General features: G+C 49.3%; 1 protein-coding gene across 2 annotated transcripts in view; it reads right to left on the reverse strand.

Moving 5' to 3' along the window:
* eml1 (EMAP like 1) overlaps nucleotides 1–24,731 on the reverse strand; it is a 276,638-nt gene that overhangs the window by 173,626 nt on the left and 78,281 nt on the right. Inside the window, exon 1 of one of the 2 annotated variants that reach the window (XM_055641166.1) lies at nucleotides 8,308–8,478. The exons of the other annotated variant lie outside the window; for it this stretch is intronic. Within the exon in view, the coding sequence (XP_055497141.1) occupies nucleotides 8,308–8,377 (70 nt within the window). The 5' untranslated portion in view covers nucleotides 8,378–8,478. Of the gene's footprint in view, nucleotides 1–8,307; nucleotides 8,479–24,731 lie in introns of those variants that run through there. 2 annotated transcript variants of the gene reach the window in all.

A 24,731-nucleotide genomic window follows, 5' to 3' on the forward strand; every position in this document is an offset into this window, starting at 1 on the left:
GCTGGAGAAACTCAGCTGGTCAGGCAGCATCTCTGGAGAACATGGATAGATGTTGCTTTAAAATGTCACCAATCCATGTTGAAAAAGAGTCCCAAACTGAAACAACGCCTATTCATGTTCTCCAGAGATGCTGCCTGACCCGCTGAATTACTCCAGCACTCTGTGTCCATCTTATTCATTCACTGTCGCTCCACCTTCAACACTACCAACTCCAGTTGAGCTCATCTACGAACTACAGGACCAAGGGGTCAGAACGCCCACTGTAGCTGGATCCTCGACTCCCCGACCCATAGAACACAGTAGGACAATCAGAGAGGGCAGGTGACAAAATATCATCCATACCATGGGCTCACCAGCCGGCTGAGTTACCCCTGCTTTTTGTGTCAGTCTTCCTGTAGCATGGTCCCTGTAGATTCACATGGTGCAGCCAAATACTACTCTAACTCCACATTCATAAGTTATAATCATAATCGTGCTTTATTGGCCAAGTATGTTTTGCAACATCTACAAGGAATGTATTTGTCATACAGTTATACTGATGAAAAACAGCAAGACACACAAAATACATTTTAACATGAGCATCCACCACAGTGACTCCTCCACATTCCTCACTGTGAGGGAAGGGGGAAAAATGTACAACCTCTGTGTTCTCCCGTGGTCGGGGACCTCGAGGTTTCCGTTGACGGGGCGATCTTGGCTCCCGTTGCTGGTGGTCGGGACCCTCCGCGCCGGGGCGATCAAGCTCCCACAGCAGGGGGGAATCTCAGCTCCCCCGCGCCAAATGATAGGGGCAGAATTTGGCCCATCAAGTCTACTCCAGCCTTCAATCACGGCTGATCGATCTCTCCCTCACAGCCCCATTCTCCTGCCTTCTCCCCGTAACGACTCACGTCGCAGCGGCCCTCTGCAGTCCGTCTGTCTTTTTGTTATTTTTTGTCCCGTTTTAATGTAGTTTTTATTTATTTATTTATTTATTGACGGTGTATGTGTGTGTGTGTGTGCGTGTGTGTGGGGGGGGGGTGAAACTTTTAAAATCTATCCCCTGCACGGAGAACCCGACCCTTTCCTTGTCGGGTCTCCGTTGTCGTTGGGGCTGAGCAACGTGGAGCGGCCTCCAGCAGGAACGACCCGGGGCTCCAGTCGCGGAGCTGCGGACCTACTCACCATCGCGGAGCTGGCCGAGTTCGGAGCAGGTGGAGCGGTGGTGGCGCGCTGCTGCGACCCGACCCCCGGAGATTCGGAGGCTTAACGCAGGGCCGGTGGACAGGAACACTGGGAGCCCGCGGGTCCCTGCTGGGAGACCGCTTTTCGAGGCTTCCGCAACGGCGACTTCTCCCGGGTTGAAGAGTACCTGGAGCGGGGCCTTACATCACTGCCCCGCGTGGCTTGGAATGGCTGTGGGACTTTGCTAGCGCCCGCCGGGGGCTCCAACAACAAGACCCGGACGTGGCCTTGCATCACCCGGAGTGGCTTTAATGGCCGCGGGACAATTACCATCGCCCGCCGGGGGCTTTGACTCTGACATCGGGAGGGGAATGGGGAGTGCAGGGGAGAGATAAGTTTTTTTGCCTTCCATCACAGCGAGGAGGAGATGCACTGTGATGGATGTCTGTGTAAATTGTGTTGCGTCTTGGGTCTTTTTTTCTTGTATGTATGACTGCAGAAACAACATTTCGTTTGAGCCTCTATGAGGTTCAAGTGACAAATACATTGTATTGTGTGTGTAACCTCTGACATCCGTACTAATCCGGAATTCTGTCTATCTCTACCTGAAAAATATCCATTGACTTGGCTTCCACAGCCGTCTGTGGCAATGAATTCCAATGAATGACACCACTGTACTGGGCCAGATCTTGGACAACAAGGTGTACAGGATGGAGAGAGAGATTTTAGTAACATAGTGTCAAGACAACGACCTCTCCCTCAATGTAGAAACAACGAACAGCTGATGTTAGTTTATATCAAAGATAGACGCAATGTGCTGGAGTAACTCAACGGGTCCGGCAGCATCTCTGGTGGAAAAGGATGAAAAAGTCTGAGGAAGGGTCCCGCACGAAATCGTCACCTATCCATGTTCTCCACAGATGCTGCCTGACCCGCTGAGTTACTCCAGCACTCTGTGAAACGTCACCTATCCATGTTCTCCACAGATGCTGCCTGACCCGCTGAGTTACTCCATCACTCTGTGAAACGTCACCTATCCATGTTCTCCACAGATGCTGCCTGACCCACTGAGTTACTCCAGCACACTGTGAAACGTCACCTATCCATGTTCTCCAGAGATGCTGCCTGACCCACTGAGTTACTCCAGCACTCTGTGAAACGTCACCCATCCATGTTCTCCAGAGATGCCGCCTGACCCGCTGAGTTACTCCAGCACTCTGTGAAACGTCACCTATCCACGTTCTCCACAGATGCTGCCTGACCCGCTGAGTTACTCCAGCACTCTGTGAAACGTCACCTATCCATGTTCTCCACAGATGCTGCCTGACCCGCTGAGTTACTCCAGCACTCTGTGAAACGTCACCTATCCATTTTCTCCACAGATGCTGCCTGACCCGCTGAGTTACTCCAGCACTCTGTGTCTTTTTAGTAAACTAACATCCGCAGTCCCCGATTTCTTCAAAAACACCATCTTCACCGCTGTTGTCAGCCTCGTCCACAGACGCTCATATGTCAAGTGTAGGAAAGAACTGCAGATGCTGGTTTAAACCGAAAAAAAATACACCAAAAGCTGGAGTAACTCAGTGGGACAGGCAGTGTCTCTGGAGAGAAGGAATAGGTGACGTTTTGGGTTGAGACACTTTTTCAGTCTGAAGATTTTTGTCAACCGAAATGTCACCTATTCCTTACTCCAGATTTTTTTGTCTATCTAATATATAAAGTACGTATTTCTGACTACGCCCAATTTACCTTGATTCAACCCTTGTTATCTTTATCTGCACTTTCTCTGCAGCTGCAATAATATTTTTTAATCTCTGTTTATGTTCTCTTTGCTCGACCTGATCTACTCATGGATGCTATGATGTGCCTGATGAAACACAAAACAAACTCTTTCCACTATATCGTGGTATGGTGACAACACTAAACCAGTCTGTCACTGCAAGATTCACACCATGCTAGCATAGAAACAAAAAGCCAAAACATCCACACCAGGGCATCGGAAATGTCCTCGTTCTTCAGGGAACGGGGATTCCCCTCCTCCACCATAGATGAGGCTCGCACCAGGGTCTCATCCATACCCCGCAACACTGCTCTCTCTCCCCATCCCCCCACTCGTAACAAGGGCAGAGTCCCCCTAGTCCTCACCTTTCAGCCCACCAGCCGGCAAATACAACACATAATCCTCCGCCTTTTCCGCCACCTCCAACGTGACCCCACCACTCGCCACATCTTCCCATCTCCCCCCATGTCTGCCTTCCGCAAAGACCGCTCTCTCCGCAACTCCCTTTGTCAATTCTTCCCTTCCCTCCCGTACCACCCCCTCCCCGGGCACTTTCCGTTGCAACCGCAAGAAATGCAACACCTGTCCCTTCACCTCCCCCCTCGACTCCATTCAAGGACCCAAGCAGTCGTTCCAGGTGCGACAAAGGTTCACCTGTATCTCCTCCAACCTCATCTACTGCATCCGCTGCTCTAGATGTCAGCTGATTTACATCGGGGAGACTAAGCGGAGGTTGGGCGATCGTTTCGCCAAACACCTCCGCTCAGTCCGCAATAACCAACCTGAACCTCCCGGTGGCTCAGCACTTCAACTCCCCCTCCCATTCTCAATCCGACCTCTCTGTCCTGGGTCTCCTCCATTGCCAGAGTGAGCAACACCGGAAATTGGAGGAACAGCACCTCATATTCCGCCTGGGTTGCTTGCGTCCGGATGGCATGAACGTTGAATTCTCCCAATTTTGCTAGCCCTTGCTGTCTCCTCCCCTTCCTTAACCCTCGAGCTGTCTCCTCCCATCCCCCCGCCCTCAGGCTCCTCCTCCTCCCTTTTTCCTTCCTTCTCCCCCCCACCCCCCATCAGTCTGAAGAAGGGTTTCGGCCCGCAACGTCACCTATTTCCTTCGCTCCATAGATGCTGCTGCACCCGCTGAGTTTCTCCAGCATTTTTGTGTATCTTCGATCTTCCAGCATCTGCAGTTCCTTCTTGAACACACATGGTGGCAAAAACGGGAAAGCAGATTATTATCTAAACGGTGGCCGATTGGGAAAGGGGGAGATGCAGCGAGACCTGGGTGTCATGGTACACCAGTCATTGAAGGTAGGCATGCAGGTGCAGCAGGCAGTAAAGAAAGCGAATGGCATGTTGGCTTTCATAGCAAGAGGATTTGAGTATAGGAGCAGGGAGGTTCTACTGCAGTTGTATAGGGTCTTGGTGAGACCACACCTGGAGTATTGCGTGCAGTTTTGGTCTCCAAATCAAGGAAGGACATTATTGCCATAGAGGGAGTGCAGAGAAGGTTCACCAGACTGATTCCTGGGATGTCAGGACTGTCTTATGAAGAAAGACTGGATAGACTTGGTTTATACTCTCTAGAGTTTAGGAGATTGAGAGGGGATCTTATAGAAACTTACAAAATTCTTAAGGGGTTGGACAGGCTAGATGCAGGAAGATTGTTTCCGATGTTGGGGAAGTCCAGGACAAGGGGTCACAGCTTAAGGATAAGGGGGAAATCCTTTAAAACCGAGATGAGGAGAACTTTTTTCACACAGAGAGTGGTGAATCTCTGGAACTCTCTGCCACAGAGGGTAGTTGAGGCCAGTTCATTGGCTATATTTAAGAGGGAGTTAGATGTGGCCCTTGTGGCCAAGGGGATCAGAGGGTATGGAGAAAAGGCAGGTACGGGATACTGAGTTGGATGATCAGCCATGATCATATTAAATGGCGGTGCAGGCTCGAAGGGCCGAATGGCCTACTCCTGCACCTAATTTCTATGTTTCTATGTTTCTATCACCTATCCATGTTCTGTCCGAATGACGGAGATCTCTCTCTTCATAGTTTGCACACTCCAAAGAGGTGCTGGTTTGAAAGTTAACTAATTACTGCAAAGATTATCCCTGGTGTGTGTAGGGTAGTGCCATGTGTACGGGGAGATCGCTAGTCGGCATGGCCTCGGTGGACCGAAAGGTTGTATGTCCATGCTGTATCTCTAAAGTCCAAAGCAAAGTCTGTTTCAGAATTAAGTCCACTTTGAATGTTGAGGAAACTATGACTTACAGAGGAGTATAAATGCCAACGACAATCACAAATAATAATTTGTTGTTCTAAGCCCACAGGAGCTTGAATTCATATAGCACCTTAAACACAGCAAATTTACCAAGGCCATTCACATGGTCTTTTAGACACAAAATGCTAGAGTAACTCAGTGGGTCAGGCTGCATCTCTGGAGAGAACGAAGAGGTGACGTTTCGCATCGAGATGCTGCCTGGTCCGCTGAGTTACTCCAGCACTTTGTGCCTATTTTCTGCATTAACCAGCATCTGCTGTTCCTCCCTACACACGTGGTGTAGCAAAACTCTCTTCACAACACGGTTTGAATACGCAAGCGCCCACTCTCATTACCAGAACCACTTTGATGCACAGCATTCTACTTATGTTTAGTTTATTGTCACATGTACCGATGTTCAGTGAAAGGCTTTTGTTGCGTGCTAACCAGTCAGCGGAAAGACTATCTACAAAACTAAAAGTCTCATCTTGACCACTTCCTGTCTGCGCTGTATATTGATTTTAGAAAAAACGCTCCTCTGCTGAAGCAGCCCCGAGGATTTTTCCGATCGATGAAAATTAAAAAAGTTATGAATGTTTAAAAAATCTTGAGATCAGCTGATTGGTCCTCTCGTCTGTCAATCAGCAATCCGGGGGGCCGGGAGTATGAAGCCCAAATGGTATGAAATTGCATTTGAATTTGGTGGCCTGCACCCTGCTTGAAATGGTATGGACAATAGGTGCAGGAGTAGGCCATTCGGCCCTTCGAGCCAGCACCGCCATTCAATGTGATCATGGCTGATCATCCCCAATCAGTATCCCGTTCCTGCCTTTTCCCCATATCCCCTGACTCCGCTATTTTTAAGAGCCCTATCTAGCTCTCTCTTGAAAGTATCCAGAGAACCTGCCTCCACCGCCCTCTGAGGCAGAGAATTCCACAGACTCACCACTCTCTGTGAGAATTCCACAGACTCACCACTCTCTGAATGAAATTGAATTTGAATTTGGTGGCCTGCACTCTGCTTGAAATGGTATTTCAAGGAATAGCCGGGAGTGAACTACCAGCCCACCAGCCATGATTGACTGAGATGCCAGCCCACCAGGTCTGAGTGACTGAGCTGCCAGCCCAAAAATCCATTCGGCCCACAATGTCCATACTAGCCCTCTGGAAACCAGTCCCTTCAGCTCACAACACCCATACTAGCGCTCCAGAAAGCCCACCACTGGCCACCAATATTGGAATTGGTGGAGAGGTGGAATATTGCGTTGGGGGACCAGCCCTCCCGTGTGAACATGGGGCACAACGGGTCCCACTTAGTCTCGTACATTATTAAAATCGAGCCGTCCACATTGTACAGATACGGGATAAAGGGAAAAACGGGAATAATATTTAGTACAAGACAAAGTCCAATAAAGTCCAAACAATGATAGTCCAAGGGTCTCCAATGAAGAGGATAATTGCTCAGGACCACTCTCAAGGTGACCAAACTCCAACTAATCTCACTTTAGCCTGCCTGTTCAACTGGTGTTTGGACAAGTTAATGGATCTGGCACTGGAGTCAGGAATAAACTATCACCACTAAATTAAATGTAATCAGCACCAACACTGCAAACACAGTCATTTGCTGCTGCCTTCTCGTTAAAGGCCCCTCGGTTTTGTTATAACAGACACACCCATTATCCGATCATATACAGGAATGAACACAGTACAACATTAAACCATTCAACCATTCAACCAAATACATTGGTTGAGCACAGGGACTGAGCAGGGTCAAACACAGAACTAGTGGAAGGTGAGGGTGGGCTGGAGGAGACGACAACCATCAGTGTTTCCCACCTCACCTGGCGGGATCTTTAGAGAGCACCCCCATCATTACACAGGGTGGAGATACAGACCCACTGGGGGGGGGGGGGGGGGAGAGGGAGAGAGAGGAGGGGGGAGAGAGAGAGGAGAGGGAGAGAGAGAGCGAGCGAATAGAGTGAGGGGGGAGAGAGAGAAGAGGGAGAGAGAGGAGAAGAGGGAGAGAGAGGGAGGGAGGGAGGAGAGAAGGAGGGAGGGAGGGAAGAGAGAGGGAGAGAAGGAGGGAGGGAGGGAGGGAGAGGGAGAGGAGGGAGGGAGGGAGGGAAGAGGAGGAGGGAAGGAGGGAGGGAGGGAGGGAGAAGGAGGGAGGAGCGATGGGAGGGGAGAGGGAGGGAGGGAGGGAGGGGGAGGGAGAGAAGGAGGGGGGGGGAGAGAGAGAGAGAAGGGAGGGAGGGAGAGAGGAGGGAGAGCGATAGAGAAGGAAGGAGGAAGGGGAGGGAGAGAGAGGAGGGAGGGAGGGAGGGAGAAGGAGGGAGAGAGGGAGGGAAAGGAGGAGAAGGAGGAGGGAGGGAGGGAGAGGAGGAGGGGAGGGAGGGAGGGAGAGCAGTGGGAGTGAGGGGGGAGGGAGGGAGGGAAGGAGGGAGGGAGGAGGAGGAGGGAGGGAGAGAGGGAGAGAGGGAGAGAAGGAGAGGGGAGGGAGGGAGAGAAGGGGAGGGAGAGAGAGGGGGAGGAGGATAGAAGGAGGGAGAGAAGGAAGGAGGGAAGGGGAGAGGAGAGAGAGAAGGAGGGAGAGGAGAGAGAGAGGAGGGAGAGGAGAGGAGAAAGAGAAGCAGGGAGGGAGAGAGGGGGGGGGAGGAGGGAGAGAAGGAGGGGAGGGAGGGAGGGAGAGAAGGAGGGATGGAGTGAGAGAAGGAAGGAGGAGGAGGAGGGAGAGAGAGAGAGAGAGAGAGACACAGACAGACAGGGACGGAGGGAGAGAGAGGAGAGTGTGGGAGGGGAGGGGGAGGGAGGGAGGGAGAGAAGGAGGGAGGGAGGGAGAGAGAGAGATAGGAGGGAGAAGACGGGGGAAGTGAGAGAGGGAGAAGAGAGAGGGAGAGAAGGAGGGAGGGAAGGAGGTGAAGGGAGAGAAGAAGGGAGGGAGGGAGGGAGGGAGAGCAGTGGGAGGGAGTGAGGGGGAAGAGGGAGAGAAGGAGAGGAGGGAAGGAGGGAAGGAGGGAAGGAGGAGGGAGGATGAGGAGGGAGAGAAGGAGGAGGGAGGAGAGGAGGGAGAGAAGGAGAGGAGGGAGGAGAGGAGGTGAGTTACCGGTGCAGAAGTGGAGCAGGGACGAGGTGTCGTACAGGCTGCCGCCGTCCATGGTCCGCCCGCTCCCCATCCAGCGACCGCTGCCCGGTCTCTCCCCGCTCCGAGCCCAGCCCAGCCCGGCCGTGTCCGCGTCCACACACACACACACAGCGGGGCAGGGCAGAGGGAGGAGCGGAGCGGAGCGGGGCTGTGTGTGTGTGTGTGTGTGAGCGGGGCGGGGAATCCCGGCCACAGGGCAGTGGCTGGGTCGGTGGCTGTACCGCCTCCCACACCCACTCACACTCTCAATCTCGCCCTCCTTCCCTCACTCCCTCATTCATTCTCTCACTCCTGCTCTTATTCACTCACTCCTTCTATCCTTCTCTCCCTCACTCCCTCCTTCTCTCATTCACTCACTATCTCTCTCTCTCTCCTTCTCTCATTCACTCACTCACTCCTTCTCTCCTTCTCTCTCTCTCTCTCTCTCTCTCTCTCTCTCTCTCCTTCTCTTATTCACTCACTCCGTTTCTCCTCTCTCTCTCTCTCTCTCTCTCTCCCTCACTCGCTTCCTCCTTCTCTCCTTCTCTCCCTCTCTCATTCACTCACTCCTTCTCTCCTTCTCTCTCTCTCTCCCTCACTCGCTTCCTCCTTCTCTCTCTCTCCTTCTCTCCACCACTCACTTCTTCTCTCTCTCTCTCTCCTTCTCTCATTCACTCACTCTTTCTCTCTCTCTCCCTCACTCACTTCCTCCTTCTCTCTCTCTCTCTCTCTCTCACTCCTTCTCTCCCTCACTCACCTCCTCTCTATCTCTCTCTCTCCTCTCCCTCATTATCTTTCTCCCTCTCTCTCCCTCACCAATGTTCAGCTTAAGACTGTAAGAGATAGGAGAAGAATGAGGCCATTCGGCCCTTTTAGTCTACCCCACCCTTTAATTTCCCTCTCGATCCCATTCTCCTGCCTTTCTCCCCATAACCTTTGACGCCCTTACTAATCAAGAACCAGTCAATTTCGACTTTAAAAATACCCAATGACTTGATAGACAAAAGTGCTGGAGAAACTCAGCGGGTGCAGCAGCATCTATGGAGCGAAGGAAATAGGCAACGTTCCGGCCCGAAACGTTGCCTATTTCCTTCGCTCCATAGATGCTGCTGCACCCGCTGAGTTTCTCCAGCACTTTTGTCTACCTTCGATTTTCCAGCATCTGCAGTTCCTTCTTAAACCCGATGACTTGGCCTCCACCGCAGTCTGTGGCAGACATTGGGTCTGTACTGTGCTGCCCCATGTTGTATGTTCTGCAACACACATGTGCATTCGAGCAGACGTCTCTCTCATCTCTTCCACACAAAGCTCGCCATAACATACCAGCAAACACAGGGAGATACAGGGCAAGGAGCTGCATATAGAACACAGTACAGCACAGGAACAGGCCCTTCGGCCCACAATGTTTATGCTGGACATGATGCCAAGTTCAACTGATCTCATCTGCCTCTACATCAGGGGCTCACAACCTTTTTCGTTCCGTTTACCCCTGGCAACTTTATTAGCACATGACAAAGTTATCTCACTAATGATGAACAGATACCGGTATACCAGAACCAAACACAGTCAGTCAATGAGAAAAAATATGTACAAACCCAGAGTCAACAAGATTTTCCCCCTGGGTAGGCGAAATTTACCCCAGGTTGGGAACCCTGGCTCTATATGATCCATATCCCTCTATTCCCTGCACTTGCCCATGCCTATCTAAAAGCCTCTTAAACACCACTATCATATCTGCCTCCACCACCATCCTTGGCAATGTGTTCCAGGCTCCCACCACCCTCATTGTAGTGACTTGTTCCACGCATCTCCATTAAACTTTCCCTCTCTCACCTTTTAGCGATGCCCTCTAGTGTTTGACATCTCCACCCTGGATAAAATGTTCTGACTGTCTGTCTGTCCATGCCTCTCATCATCTCATCAAGGTTTCTGTGCGGTTCCCGGAGGTTGCAGGTGGTTGCCGGAGGTTGCAGGTAGTGGAAGCAGGTAGGGAGACTGACAAAAACCTCCAGGAACCTCCGGGAACTGCACGGAAACCTTGAGTGGGGCGCAAAGTCTCCAGAGGTTTCCGTTCAGGTTTCCTAAGTGGGACCCAAGGTTTCCGTGCAGTTTCCGTGCGGTTCCCGGAGGTTTTTGTCACTCTCCCTACCTGCTTCCACTACCTGCAACCTCCGGGAACCGCACGGAAACCTTGGGTGGGGCGCAAAGTCTCCAGAGGTTTCAGTTCAGGTTTCCTAAGTGGGACAGGGGCATAATTCAGGCAGCATCTCTGGTGATGGAATGGGTGACGTTTTGGATCGTGACCCATCTTCAGAAACCAGCATCTGTAGATCCTTCCTACACAGTTGAAGTAGGGTCTCGACCAAAATCCTCACCTATTCCTTCTCTCCAGAGTTGCTGCCTCGGAGTTATTCCAGTCTTTTGTGTCTATCTTCAGTGTAAACCGGCATCTGCAGTTCCTTCCTACACACGGACTTAATTAAGTTTAGTTACAGTTAGACGATTGTTAAAGTCGAGGGAAGGCGGAAGAAGTTGGGCATGTCCCCAACAACTCTCACCAACTTCTGCCATAGAAAGCATTTTATCGGGATGCATCACAGCACGGTTTGGGAACAGCTCCATCCAAGACCGCAGGAAATTGCAGGGAATTGTGGACGCAGCCCAGACCATCACACAAACCAGCCTCCCTTCTATTGACTCCATGTATATCTCACACTCGCATGGCAAGGCCAGCAGCATCATCACGGACCAGTCTTATCCCAGTCATTCCCTCTTCTCCCCTCTCCCATCAGGCAAAAGGTGTGAAAACGCTCACCTCCAGATTCAGGTGTAGTTTCTTCCCAGCTGTTATCAGGCAACTGAATGGTCCTACCACAACCAGAGAGCAGTCCTGAACTACTATCTACCTCATTGGAGACCGTCAGACTATCTTTAATCGGACTTTACTGCCTTCATCTTGCACTGAATGTTATTCACAGAATTCCCTTTATTGTGTATCTGTACACTATGAATGGCTTGATTGTAATCATAGAAACATAGACAATAGGTGCGGGAGTAGGCCATTCAGCCCTTCGAGCCAGCACCGCCATTCAATATGATCATGGCTGATCATCCACAATCAGTACCCCATTCCTGCCTTTTCCCCACATCCCTTGAATCCATTAGCCCCAAGAGCCAAATCTAACTCTCTCTTGAAAACGTCCAGTGAATTGGCCTCCACTGCCTTCTGTAGCAGAGAATTCCACAGATTCACAACTCTCTGGGTAAAAATGTTTTCCTTCATTTCAGTCCAAAATGGCCTACCCCTTATTCTTAAACTGTGGCCCCTGGTTCTGAACTCCCCCAACATGGGGAACATTTTTCCTGCATCTAGCCTGTCCAATCCTCTATGAATTTTATATGTTTCTATAAGATCCCCTCTCATCCTTCTAAACTCCAGTAAATTGTCGTTCCTAGTGTCTTTCTGTTGACTGGATAGCACGCAAAAGAAGCTTTTCACTGTACCTCAGCACACGTGACAATAAACTCAACTAAACCAATACTTCATTGTAAATCATCTCAGGCTTACTCCTAGTTTCATCGTTCTGAAACTGCAGACTTGTGCTCCAGAGGTTCAACAGTTCCAATGCCACATGAATTAGTGCTTTACAAAAAAAGGACACAGAGTGCTGGAGTAACTCAGCGGGTCAGGCAGCGTCTGTGGAGAACATGGATAAGTGACGCTTCACAGAGTGCTAGAGTAACTCAGTGGGTCAGGCAGCATCTGTGGAGAACATGGATAAGTGACGTTTCACAGAGTGCTGGAGTAACTCAGCGGGTCAGGCAGCATCTGTGGAGAACATGGATAAGTGACGTTTCACAGAGTGCTTGAGTAACTCAGCGGGTTAGGCAGCATCTGTGGAGAACATGGATAGGTGACGTTTCACAGAGTGCTGGAGTAACTCAGCGGGTCAGGCAGCATCTGTGGAGAACATGGATAGGTGACGTTTCACAGAGTGCTGGAGTAACTCAGCGGGTCAGGCAGCATCTGTGGAGAACATGGATAGGTGATGTTTCACAGAGTGCTGGAGTAACTCAGCGGGTCAGGCAGCATCTGTGGAGAACATGGATAAGTGACGTTTCACAGAGTGCTGGAGTAACTCAGCGGGTCAGGCAGCATCTGTGGAGAACATGGATAGGTGACGTTTCACAGAGTGCTGGAGTAACTCAGCGGGTCTGGCAGCATTTACTAGAATGTTGCCTGGGTTTCAGCAACTAAGTTACAAAGAAACATTAGGTCTTTATTCTTCGGAGCACAGAAGGTTAAGGGGGGACTTGAAGAGGTCGTTAAAATGATTAGAGGGATAGACAGAGTTGACGTGAATAAGCTTTTTCCATTGAGAGTAGGGAAGATTCAAACAAGAGGACATGATTTGAGAATTAAGGAACAAAAGTTTAGGGGTAACTTCTTTATTCAGAGAGTGGTAACTGTGTGGAATGAGCTTCCAGTGGAAGTGGTGGAGGCAGGTTCGATTTTATCGTTTAAAAATAAATTGGATAGGTATATGGACGGGAAAAGAATGGAGGGTTATGGTCTGAGCGCAGGTAGATGGGACTAGGTGAGAGTAAGTGTTCGGCACGGACTAGAAGGGCCGAGATGGCCTGTTTCCGTGCTGTAATTGTTATATGGTTATATTTCGGGTCAGGAAACATCACCTATCCATCTTCTACAGAGATGCTGCCTGACCCGCTGAGTTACTCCAGCACTTTGTGTATTTTTTCTTCATGTTAGTACTTCTAGCCTAGTGCTAGTTTAGTTTTAGTGGTGATTGTATTGTATGGCTGCAGAAACTACATTTCGTTTGAACCTCATGTGAGGTTCAAATGACAAATAAAGGTATTGTATTGTATTGTATTGTATTGTATTGATACAGGACTTGATCAGCTATGTGTGGTGGATGTGTTGACACACCCTCCAACATATTAGTGCAGATAGATTATTTTCTGCACCAGGTTTAACAGAGCCTCTATCCACACAGTATCCATTTTGTAAATAATTTATGGAAGCAGACATGGATAAGTCTCATCTGTTCATCATTTGCATGCACACTTGTGATATAATTCCATCTGTGTACTGTTTTGATGCCCCAAATAGCGAAAACTACTTAATGCTTGGGGGCTAGTGGGAGATGGAACTAATCAAATCAAGGGGCCTTAAATATTCTATCTTGTGTCTATCTTATTCCTCTGGAATTAAGATAGACACAAAATGCTGGAGTAACTCAATGGGACAGGCAATGGATAGAAGGAATAGGTGACGTTTTGGGCCGAGAACTACAAAATGGGGATACTTGTAACTCCAATGGCTGATGACATACAATAATGGGCGCAAAATAGTGGAGGAAGGAGCAGTCTCCAAAACCAATCTGCAAATTGAGGACATGCTTGTAGTAACAATCAACTGCAGATGCTGGCTTTTTAATATTTTTTTCTAATATTTTTTTTTCTCCAGATATGCTGCCTGATCCGCTGAGATGCACCAGCATTTTTTGTGTCTATCTTCACCACCGATTTTCCAGCACCCTTGGTCATCAACTAGAGAGCGGTCCTGACCTTCCTTCTACCACATTGGAGATCGTCGGGCAAACTTTAATTGGACTTTACCTAGCACTGAACGTTATTCCCTGTATAGTCCTGTCCCACGGTACGAGTTCATTCCAAGAGCTCTCCCGAGTTTGCCCTGATTCTAACTCGGAGATTTACGGTAATGGCCACTCGTCGGTACTCGGGGCTCTCGTGGACATTTTTCAACTTGTTGAAAATTCTTCACTAGTCTTCCTGTACTTACCTACCATTAGCGAGTCTTACCGAATACCTGCCGTTAGCGTCACGAGCCGCTAAGAGACGTCCCCGAGCCCCGCCGTTCCCGCTTCGTTCATTCTCCGTGCTTACCACAAGTTTGACTTTTTTTAAACTCGGGGGAGCTCTTGGAATGAACTTCTAGTAAATCGTGGGCAGGGCTATAATCCTGTATCTGTACACTGTGGACGGCTTGATTGCAATCATGTCTAGTCTTTCCGCTGAATGGATAGCACGCGACAAAAAAGCTTTTCACTGTACCGCTGCACACGAGGTGGTAATAAACTAAATTAAACTCTGATATTATCCACCTCTGTAGGGACTTGCTGGACAAGGCATCTGAAAGCTCTCATGAATATTGTTGCAGCAACTGATCCCTGTAAGATTCCCAATGCATCGTGTCCCAGGTATCTCCATCGCTCAGTAGGATTGCTGAGGTTCACAATTCATTCCTGACATCTTTGTGATATCATTGAAATATAGGTTGGCTGGACAAAGGCCAGAGATGAAATGACAAGAGGTGTGAGACGGTCCTCCGATCTGTATCTCTCTGTCTTATCATCTGTGGCCTTTGTCTAGCCATCTGCCTTTCAAACCCCGTGTCCACCCAGTTGCACAGGGTCTTGGTGAGATCACACCTGAAGTATCGCGTACAGTTTTGGTCTCCTAATCTGCGGAAGGACATTCTTGCCACTGAGAAGGTTCACCAGACTGATTCCTGGGATGTCAGGATTTTCATATGAAGAAAGACTGGATAGACTAGAATCGCTAGAATTTAGAAGATTGAGGGGGGATCTTATAGAAACTTACAAAATTCTTAAGGGGTTGGACAGGCTAGATGCAGGAAGATTGTTCCCGATGTTGGGGAAGTCCAGAACAAGGGGTCACAGTTTAAGGATAAGGGGGAAATCTTTTAGGACCGAGATGAGAAAAACATTTTTCACACAGAGAGTGGTGAATCTCAGATTCAGATTCAGATTCAATTTTAATTGTCATTGTCAGTGTACAGTACAGAGACAACGAAATGCAACGAATCTCTGGAATTCTCTGCCACAGAAGGTAGTTGAGGTCAGTTCATTGGCTATATTTAAGTGGGAGTTAGATGTGGCCCTTGTGGCTAAAGGGATCAGGGGGTATGGAGAGAAGGCAGGTACGGGATACCGAGTTGGATGATCAGCCATGATCATATTGAATGGCGGTGCAGGCTCGAAGGGCCGAATGGCCTCCTCCTGTACCTATTTTCTATGTTTCTCTGCCCCAACCCAAAATGTCATCTAATCACGTTGTCCATAGATGCTCAAGAAAGTACTGCACATGCGGGGAAAATTGAAGGTAGACAAAAAAGCTGGAGAACATCAGCGGGTACGGTAGCATCTATGGAGCGAAGGAAATAGGCAACGTTTCGGGCCAAAACCTTTTTTCAGACTGATGCAGGGTGGGGAGGTGGGAAGAAGAAAGGAAGATGTGGAGCCGAACACCTCCGCTCGGTCCGCATTAACCTACCTGAACTCCCGGTGGCTCGGCACTTCAACTCCCCCTCCCATTCCAAATCCAACCTTTCTGTCCTGGGCCTCCTCCACGGCCAGAGTGAGCAACACCGGAAATTGGAGGAGCAGCACCTCATATTCCGCTTGGGCAGTCTGCACCCTAGCGGCATGAACATTGAATTCTCCAATTTCCGGTAGCCCTTGCTGTCTCCTCCCCTTCTCAACTCTCCCTCAGCCCTCTGGCTCCTCCTCTTCCTTTCTTCTTCCCGCGCCCCCACCCTGCATCAGTCTGAAGAAGGGTTTCGGCCCGAAACGTTGCCTATTTCCTTCGCTCCATAGATGCTGCCGCACCCGCTGAGTTTCTCCAGCATTTTTGTCTACCTGTCCAGAGATGTTGCCTGACCCAATGAGTTACTCCAGCACTTTGTGTCTTTCTTTGTGAGCCTGCATCTGCCGTTCGTTGTTTCTCCCTTGCATATAGATTCACTCGTTACGAACCTTGGTTTCTCTTTGCAGATCCTTCGGATCCCATAACAACTGACAACAGTGCAAAATGTCGTGACTGACACCCAAGGTACATGGAAGTATAAATATAAGTACAAGTTTGTTTCTTTCTTTTACAAATAGGGCGATATGTGATTGATGTTCACAAAAACCTGAGTGATGTAAAATCCAAAGCAAAGTGGATTGCCAGTGAGCTATGATTTACGACATCCCTGCTTACAATTGTCAGACTAAGTCAGGTTGGTCTCAATTTCTAATGTAATGAAAATGAACTGTAGGTGCTGGTTTATTCCAAACATAGACACAAAGTCTGCACGGTGGCGCAGCGGTGGAGTTGCAGCCCTTGCCGCTCTTGCAGCGCTGGAGACCTGGGTTCCATCCCAACTACGGGCGCTGTCTGTACGGAGTTTGTACATTCTCCCCGTGATCTGCGTGGGTTTTCTCCGAGATCTTCAGTTTCCTCCCACACTCCAAAGACGTACAGGTTTGTAGGTTAATTGGCTTGGTGTAAATGTAAAAATTGTCCCTAGTGAGTGTGTAGGGTCGTGTTAGTGTGCGGGGATCGCTGGTCGGCGCGGACCCAGTGGGCCGAAAGGCCTATTTCCACGCTGTATCTCGACACTAAACAAAAGTGCTGGAGTAACTCAGTGGAAAAAAGATGGTGACATTTTGGGTCTTTGGGACGTTACTGAGTTAAAAATGTCACAAACCATGCCAACCCCCTCTGCAGGAGTGCGTGTGTTGGGATTGTGTGATCACTTTCTCCCTCGTAAGGTCGTCAGGTCATAAGTGATAGGAGCAGAATGAGACCATTTGGCCCATCAAGTCCAAAGATGTACAGATTTGTAGGTTAATTGGCTTCGGTAAAATTGTAAATTGTCCCTAGTGTGTGTAGGATAATGTTAGTGTACAGGAATCGCTGGTCGGCGCGGACTCGGTGGGCCTAAGGGTCTGTTTCCACGCTGTATCTCTAAACTAAGTCTACTCCACCATTCAATCATGGCTGATCTATCTCTCCACCTACATGGGAAATTCTGTACAAATGTGTCCATAATTTAACAGGATTGTATGACATTAAGGATTGGGTGCCTTAGAGAGAGCAGGAGGTGACAAAAGGCAAAGAGCAGAAAATTGGAGATAGGTAGTGAAACTAAAATTTGCCATATCATCCACGATTGCAAGTTTAGGGGCGTTTCAGATTATTCGCAATGAAATACTGAAGAAAATATAAAACTAGAAATGGTGGCGTTTCCACGTGAATGTGGACAATAGACAGCCACGACTATGATTGATAGCTGATAGATAGATAGATAGATAGATAGATAGATAGATAGATCCTTTATTGTCATTCAGGTCTCTGAACGAAATTTCGTTGCCTGCAGTCATACACAGAATCAATAATAACAAAACATACAATAAACACAAATTAAACATCCACCACAGTGAGTTCACCAAGCACATCCTCACTGTGATGGAGGCAAAGTCTTAGTCTCCATCTCTTCCCTCCTTGTTCTCCCTCTGCGCTGAGGTGATCAATCCAGGCCGGAGATGCCGCCCTCCAGTCCAGCGGACCTCCGTGGTGATGTCGCCGCCGCCGAAACGCCGCCCGCGCCCCGAGATGGCCCGCCACAGCATCAGCTCCGGGCAGCCGCCCCAGCTCCGGGTCCCGCAGTCTCCGCTCCGGGTCCCGCAGTCTCCGCTCCGGGTCCCGCAGTCTCTGCTCCGGGTGGCTGCCCCAGCTCCGGGTCCCGCAGTCTCCACTCCGGGTCCCACAGTCTCCACTCCGGGTCCCGCAGTCTCCACTCCGGGTCCCGCAGTCTCTGCTCCGGGTCCCACAGCACCAGCCCCAGGCCGCCGCCAAAAGCCAGAACGCCGCACCAGCAAGTCGGGCCACCGCCGCCCCAGCCTCGAAGCCTCCGGAGCCTCGGGGTCGGTCGCAGGTTGGAGGCCGCCAGCTCCGCCATTAGTCCTCAACGCAGACGGAGTTGTGATGTTGTGATGAACCAGAATTTTTATTGTACAAACAAGGAACTGCAGGAGCTAGTTTACAAAAAAGGACACAAAGAGCTGGAGTAACTCAGCGGGGGGGAAGAAAGCAGAGAGAGAGAGAGGAGGGCCAGTGCAAAGTGTGACGGTGGGGAGGAACGATGGCGCAGCGGTAGAGTTGCTGCCTCACAGCGCCAGAGACCCGGGTTCGATCCTGACTATGGGTGCTGTCTGTATGGAATTTGTAAGTCCCTCCTGTGACTGTGTGGGTTTTCTCCGGGTGTTCCGGTTTCACCCCACACTCCAAAGATGTGCAAAGATTGGCTTCAGGTAAAATTGTAAATTTTCCCTTTTGTGTCGGATAGTGTTAGTGTGCGGGGATCGCTGGTCGGCGCGGACTCAGTGGGCCGAACGGCCTGTTTCCACGCTGTATCTCTCAACTAAACTAAACAAAGATAAGAGGCGTACACAGGGCTGTGTGTGTGTGTGCGTGTGTCCGTGTGTGCGTGTGTGTGTGTGTGTGTGTGTGTGTGTGTGTGTGTGTGTGTGTGTGTGTGTGTGTGTGTGTGTGTGGGGGGGGGGGGGGTGGGGGAGGGGAGGTTGATAGGTAGATGATTTAATAAAGCCCAGAGAGAAACATTATTACTATTGTGTTTGGTTGAAGTAAAATATGATTTCAATCTCATATCACTTAGAAAAATCTCTGGTGCGTTCATCTTAGATTTCATTATGGGACAAAACGCTGTGGTCTGTAGCTTGTACACATGGCCTGTTTAGTCAGGTCACAGACAAGGGGCCATCCATCCTTCCAGAGTCAGGATTTGAGAAACAATAGTGCTATTGATAGAAGGAAATCCTGTTTATTCTACAGATGCGCATCATGACATCCCGCTGACCTATGCCGGCCTAGTGTTACACACCAGCATATTAGTACTGAATGGGCAGAATCCTAGCCCACTCCTGTCTGCGTTACTTTAAATATATATTAGCTTTCTCTGTCCTGCAGTACTATTTCTCCACTTTAAGACAATAGCCCACTTACACCCTGGCCACAGCTTCAGTTATAGTTTTAGTTCAGAGATACAGCGTGGAAACAGGCCCTTCGAGTCCCCGCTGACCAGTGATCACCCCTACGCTAGTTCTATCCTACACACTAGAGACAATTTACAGAAGACAATTAACCTACAAACCCAACATCGTGGAGCTCTGGTGCGGAGAGCTTCCAACGCGGGCGGCGCTGAACAACACCGAGGAGTCCTGGGGCGCATTGCAGAGGGCCTACAGCAGCAGTCTCCACCCGGCGCGGCCTGCGGACTTTGGAAGCCGCCGACTCCGGTAGGAGGGGGCCGACTCTGGTGTCCACGCCGCTGAGGACGTCCCACAGCCCCGACATCGGACTGGTATCAACCCGGCGAGCGGCCCATAGCTGCAACTGCGGAGGGCTTGGGGAGACCCTGACCACGGGGAACAATGGAGGAAGAAGACTGACTTTGGTGCCTTCCCACACAGTGGGAAACTTTGGTTCTGCTGTGTGGGGATGGTTTGTGTTGAATTCTATAGTGTGTTGAGTCCTGTTTATTTTTATTGTATGGCTGTATGGGAATTCATTTCACTGTGCCATCTGGCACACGTGACAATTAAATTTATCTTGTATCTTGTATCTTGTATCTGTACGTCTTTGGAATGTGAGAGGAAACCGGAGCACATAAGGAGTAATTAAGACTAAGGGGTCGGCCATTTAGAACGGAGACGAGGAAACACTTTTTCTCACAGAGAGTGGTGAGTCTGTGGAATTCCCTGCCTTAGAGGCAGGTTCTCTGGGTGCGTTCAAGAGAGAGCTAGATAGGGCTCTTAAAAATAGCGGAGTCAGGGGATATAGAGGGAGTGCAGAGACGGTTCACCAGACTGATTCCTGGGATGTCAGGACTGTCTTATGAAGAAAGACTGGATAGACTTGGTTTATACTCTCTAGAATTTAGGAGATTGAGAGGGGATCTTATAGAAACTTACAAAATTCTTAAGGGGTTGGACAGGCTAGATGCAGGAAGATTGTTCCCGATGTTGGGGAAGTCCAGGACAAGGGGTCACAGCTTAAGGATAAGGGGGAAATCCTTTAAAACCGAGATGAGAAGAACTTTTTTCACACAGAGAGTGGTGAATCTCTGGAACTCTCTGCCACAGAGGGTAGTTGAGGCCAGTTCATTGGCTATATTTAAGAGGGAGTTAGATGTGGCCCTTGTGGCTAAAGGGATCAGGGGGTATGGAGAGAAGGCAGGTACGGGATACTGAGTTGGATGATCAGCCATGATCATATTGAATGGCGGTGCAGGCTCGAAGGGCCGAATGGCCTACTCCTGCACCTAATTTCTATGTTTCTATATGGGGAGAAGGCAGGAACGGGGTACTGATTGTGGATGATCAGCCATGATCACATTGAATGGCGGTGCTGGCTCGAAGGACCGAATGGCCCACACCTGCACCTATTGTCTATTGACAACCGGAGAAAGCCCACGCAGTCACGGGGAGAACGTACAAACTCCGTACAGACAGCACCCGTAGTCAGGATCGAACCCGGGTCTCTGGTGCTGTGCGGCAGCAACTTTACTGTGGAGCCACCGGGCCACCCCATTGATGTACAGCGGTCGATACGGGTGTATGAACTGTTATACGTTTATTAATGTCACGCGTACCCACGGAAAAGCTTTGCTTTGCGCGCCATCCAAACAGATCAGATAAAACTATACATAAATACAATCAAGTCAAACTCAAGCACAACACACACAAAGGGGAAGATACAGAGTGCAGAATATAGTTCTCAGCAGGGCAGCACATCAGTTCCAGAGATGAAGTCCAATGTCCTCAATGGGGTAGAGGTGAATCGGACCAGGGGCGGAAAAACCGGGGGGGGGCCAGAGGGGACACGTTCCCCCCCCATGTTTTGAGAGGTGGGCGACATCCCCGCCAGGTTAACCTGCCTGGGCTTGCGGGAAATACGGCCAGCGCGGAGAAGCAGCGCTGGTATCCCGTCAGTCCAGACAGGGCTGTTAGTTAACCCGGTGAGACAGGCAGAGTTGAGCTGCATTTAGCACTGGATTGAGGCTCCGAAGCCTCGCGCGCGTGTGTGAGTGTGCGCATGCACGCGGTCACCAAAAAATTGTGCCCCCCGTCCCATCCATGTTTTGATAGTGAGTTCCGTTCTTGAATCGGACAGTACCCTAGCTTATGGAAGGGCCGTTCAGAGGCCTGATAGCAGAGGGGAAGAAGCTGTTCCTGAGTCTCCACACTTTCTAATATCTGTACCTTCTGCCATATGAGAGCAGGGAGAGGAAGGAGTGGGTGCAGTGGGACCAGTCTTTGAATATGTTGAAGGTAGACACTGAATGCTGGAGTAACTCGCAAGGGCACAAGGGCAGCATCTCTGGAGCGAAGGAACTGGAGAGAATCAATATGTTGGCTGCTTCCCTGAGGCAGCCTGGAGTGTAAATGGAGTCAGTGGTGGGAACTCTGATATGCGTATTGGTATCTTTTTGTCGACAAAAAAAACACTACCCTCTCTTTGCTTTTGCTGTTGCTAAATTAAAATACAATTATCACAATTATCACCACTCTGTATAGTTTGGGCCAAGGAAGAGTTTGGATATTTTTTTGGATTGCCCAAATGAATACGAACCCAGCAAGGCCAAGACATGGAACACAGATGTAAACTGAGGAGCAAAAGTAACAGGTGGGATGTGAGGTACATAGAAACATAGACAATAGGTGCAGGAGGAGGCCATTCGGCCCTTCGAGCCTGCACCGCCATTCAATATGATCATGGCTGATCATCCAACTCAGTATCCCGTACCTGCCTTCTCTCTATACCGCCTGATCCCTTTAGCCACAAGGGCCACGTCTAACTCCCTCTTAAATATAGCCAATGAACTGGCCTCGACTACCTTCTGTGGCAGAGAGTTCCAGAGATTCTCTGGAATGTTTTTCTCATCTCGGTCCTAAAAGACTTCCCCCTTATCCTTAAACTGTGACCCCTTGTTCTGGACTTCCCCAACATCAGGAACAATCTTCCTGCATCTAGCCTGTCCAACCCCTTAAGAATTTTGTAAGTTTCTATAAGATCCCCCCTCAATCTTCTAAATTCTAGCGAGTATAAACCGAGTCTATCCAGTCTCCCTCTCTGGCAAGAATGTCCTTCCTCGGATTAGGAGACCAAAACTGTACGCAATACTCCATGTGTGGTCTCACCAAGACCCTGTACAACTGCAGTAGAACCTCCCTGCTCTTATACTCAAATCCTTTTGCTATGAATGCTAACATACCATTCGCTTTCGTCACTGCCTAACATCTTTTTCTACTCAGTCAGCGGCAATAATCGAGAACTCACGGCGGGGGTTTAGAGATCAATAGAGATTTTTAAAGGGGAACTGGACAGAGATAGAGACACTCCTGGTGAGCAGTGGGCCTGCTCCCCTGGTACGGAGAGTGGAGGGTCGGGGATTGGGGCACAAAACACTATCTTTGTTTAAGTTCTCAGCAGAATAACACCAATAGTTTCTGAATATTGTAAACTAATCCTTAAAATACTGGCCTGCTGCAGCCCCGGGTAGCTAACTATCTCTTTTGTACTTGGAAGTAAGAATGTCCTTGTTCTGTCTGGGACATATAACAATAAAAACTCTTGACTTGAATATCCCCCTTGAGACAGCGAGCGAACAGGTTTGCCGCTGGTCTTTGACACCTTTCAAGTCGGGCTGTGATGGATATGGTGCTTTTTTTGTTGCTAGTAATTGTCCTACAGAGAATATGTTTGGATAGGCCATATGGTGAAGGAAACAAACAAAGCAGCCACAAATCTGCTCAGGGGAGAGTGTGGCAAACAAAGATGCTGCCTCTGAAATAGCTGTCGTAATTTACCACACACTGCTGTGAAGACTATCTATCCACCACCTCCACCTCTTTGGTGTCACTCCCACTATTCTTGAGCGGACTTTGCTGGCTTTACCTTGCACTAAACTTCATCCACTTATCATACACTGCGAATGGCCCAATTGTAATCACGTAACGTCTTTCTGCTGACTGGTTAGCACACAACAAAAAGCTTTTCACTGTACCTCGGTACACGTGACAATAGACTAAACTCAACTGAGGCTCATCTCTGCTATGAGTTAAACCCCTGTCCCACGGCACGAGTTCATTCCAAGAGCTCTCCCGAGTTTGCCCTGATTCGAACTCGGAGATTTACGGTAATGGCCACTCGTCGGTACTTGGGACTCTCGTGGACATTTTTCAACATGTTGCAAAATCTTCACGAGTCTTCCCGTGCTTACCTGCCGTTAGCGAGTCTTCCCGAGTACCTGCCGTTAGCGTCATTGTTCTGTCTGGGACATATAACAATAAAAACTCTTGACTTGAATATCCCCCTTGAGACTGCGAGCGAACAGGTTTGCCTCACGTGACATCCCCGAGCTCCGACGTACCCGCTACGTTCATTCTCCGTGCTTACCACGAGTTTGATTTTTTTAAATCCCGGGAGAGGTCTTGGAATGAACTCGCACCGTGGGACAGGGCTATTACTGAAATGGAAGTGTGCTTCAAGCAGCAAAAACATTGTTTACCTTCCTGATCGTGAGGATAAATGAAAAAGACAATGTCATCTTTGTTTACTTCATCAAGTAGTAATAGTTGGAGTTTGACATTAAACCCGAGAAAAATATCCAGCGTCTCTGTCTTGTAATCCTAAATCTGAAGAAGAGTCCTGACCCGAAACATCACCCATCATTTTGCTCCAGAGATGGTGCGTGACCCGCTGAGTTACTCCAGCACTTTGTGTCTAACTTTGTAATTAGTTTAGTTTAGTTGAGAGACACAGCACAGAAACAGGCCTTTCTGCCACGGTGTCCTCCCTGGCCAGCGATCCACGCACACCAACACTATCCTACACACACTAGGGACAATTTTACATTCACACCAAGCCAATTAACCTACAAACCTGTACGTCTTTGGAGTGTGGGAGGAAAACGAAGATCTCGGAGAAAACCCACGCAAGTCACGGGGAGAACGTACAGAGTCCATACAGGCAGCGCCTACAGTCAGGATCAAACCCAGGTCTCTGGCACTGTAAGGCAGCAACTCTACCGCTGCGCCACCTAAACTCCAGGCCCAAACTTTATTTTGTAAGATAAGATAGTGGCATTTAAAAGACTTTTGGGGAGGCACATGGATATGCAGGGAATGGAGGGATATGGATTATAGTATGTGCAGGCAGATTGATCCCTGGGATGGTAGGACTGTCATATGAGGAAAGATTGAAAAGACTAGGCTTGTATTCAATAGAGTTTAGAAGGATCTTATAGAAACACATAAAATTACTAGACTAAGTGGGACCCGTTGGGTCCCATGTTCACATGGGAGGGCTGGTCCCCCGACGCAATATTCCACCTCTCCACCTCTTCCAATATTGGTGGCCAGTGGGGGGGCTTTCTGGAGCGCTGGTATGGGTGTTGTTGGCTGCAGGGACTACTGGTCTCCAGAGGGCTAGTATGAACATTGTGGGCCAAATGGATTCTTGGGGTGGCAGCTCAGTCCCTCAAGCCTGAT

Source organism: Leucoraja erinacea, chromosome 9 (assembly GCF_028641065.1).
Source record: "Leucoraja erinacea ecotype New England chromosome 9, Leri_hhj_1, whole genome shotgun sequence".
NCBI classification, from domain to species: domain Eukaryota; kingdom Metazoa; phylum Chordata; class Chondrichthyes; order Rajiformes; family Rajidae; genus Leucoraja; species Leucoraja erinaceus.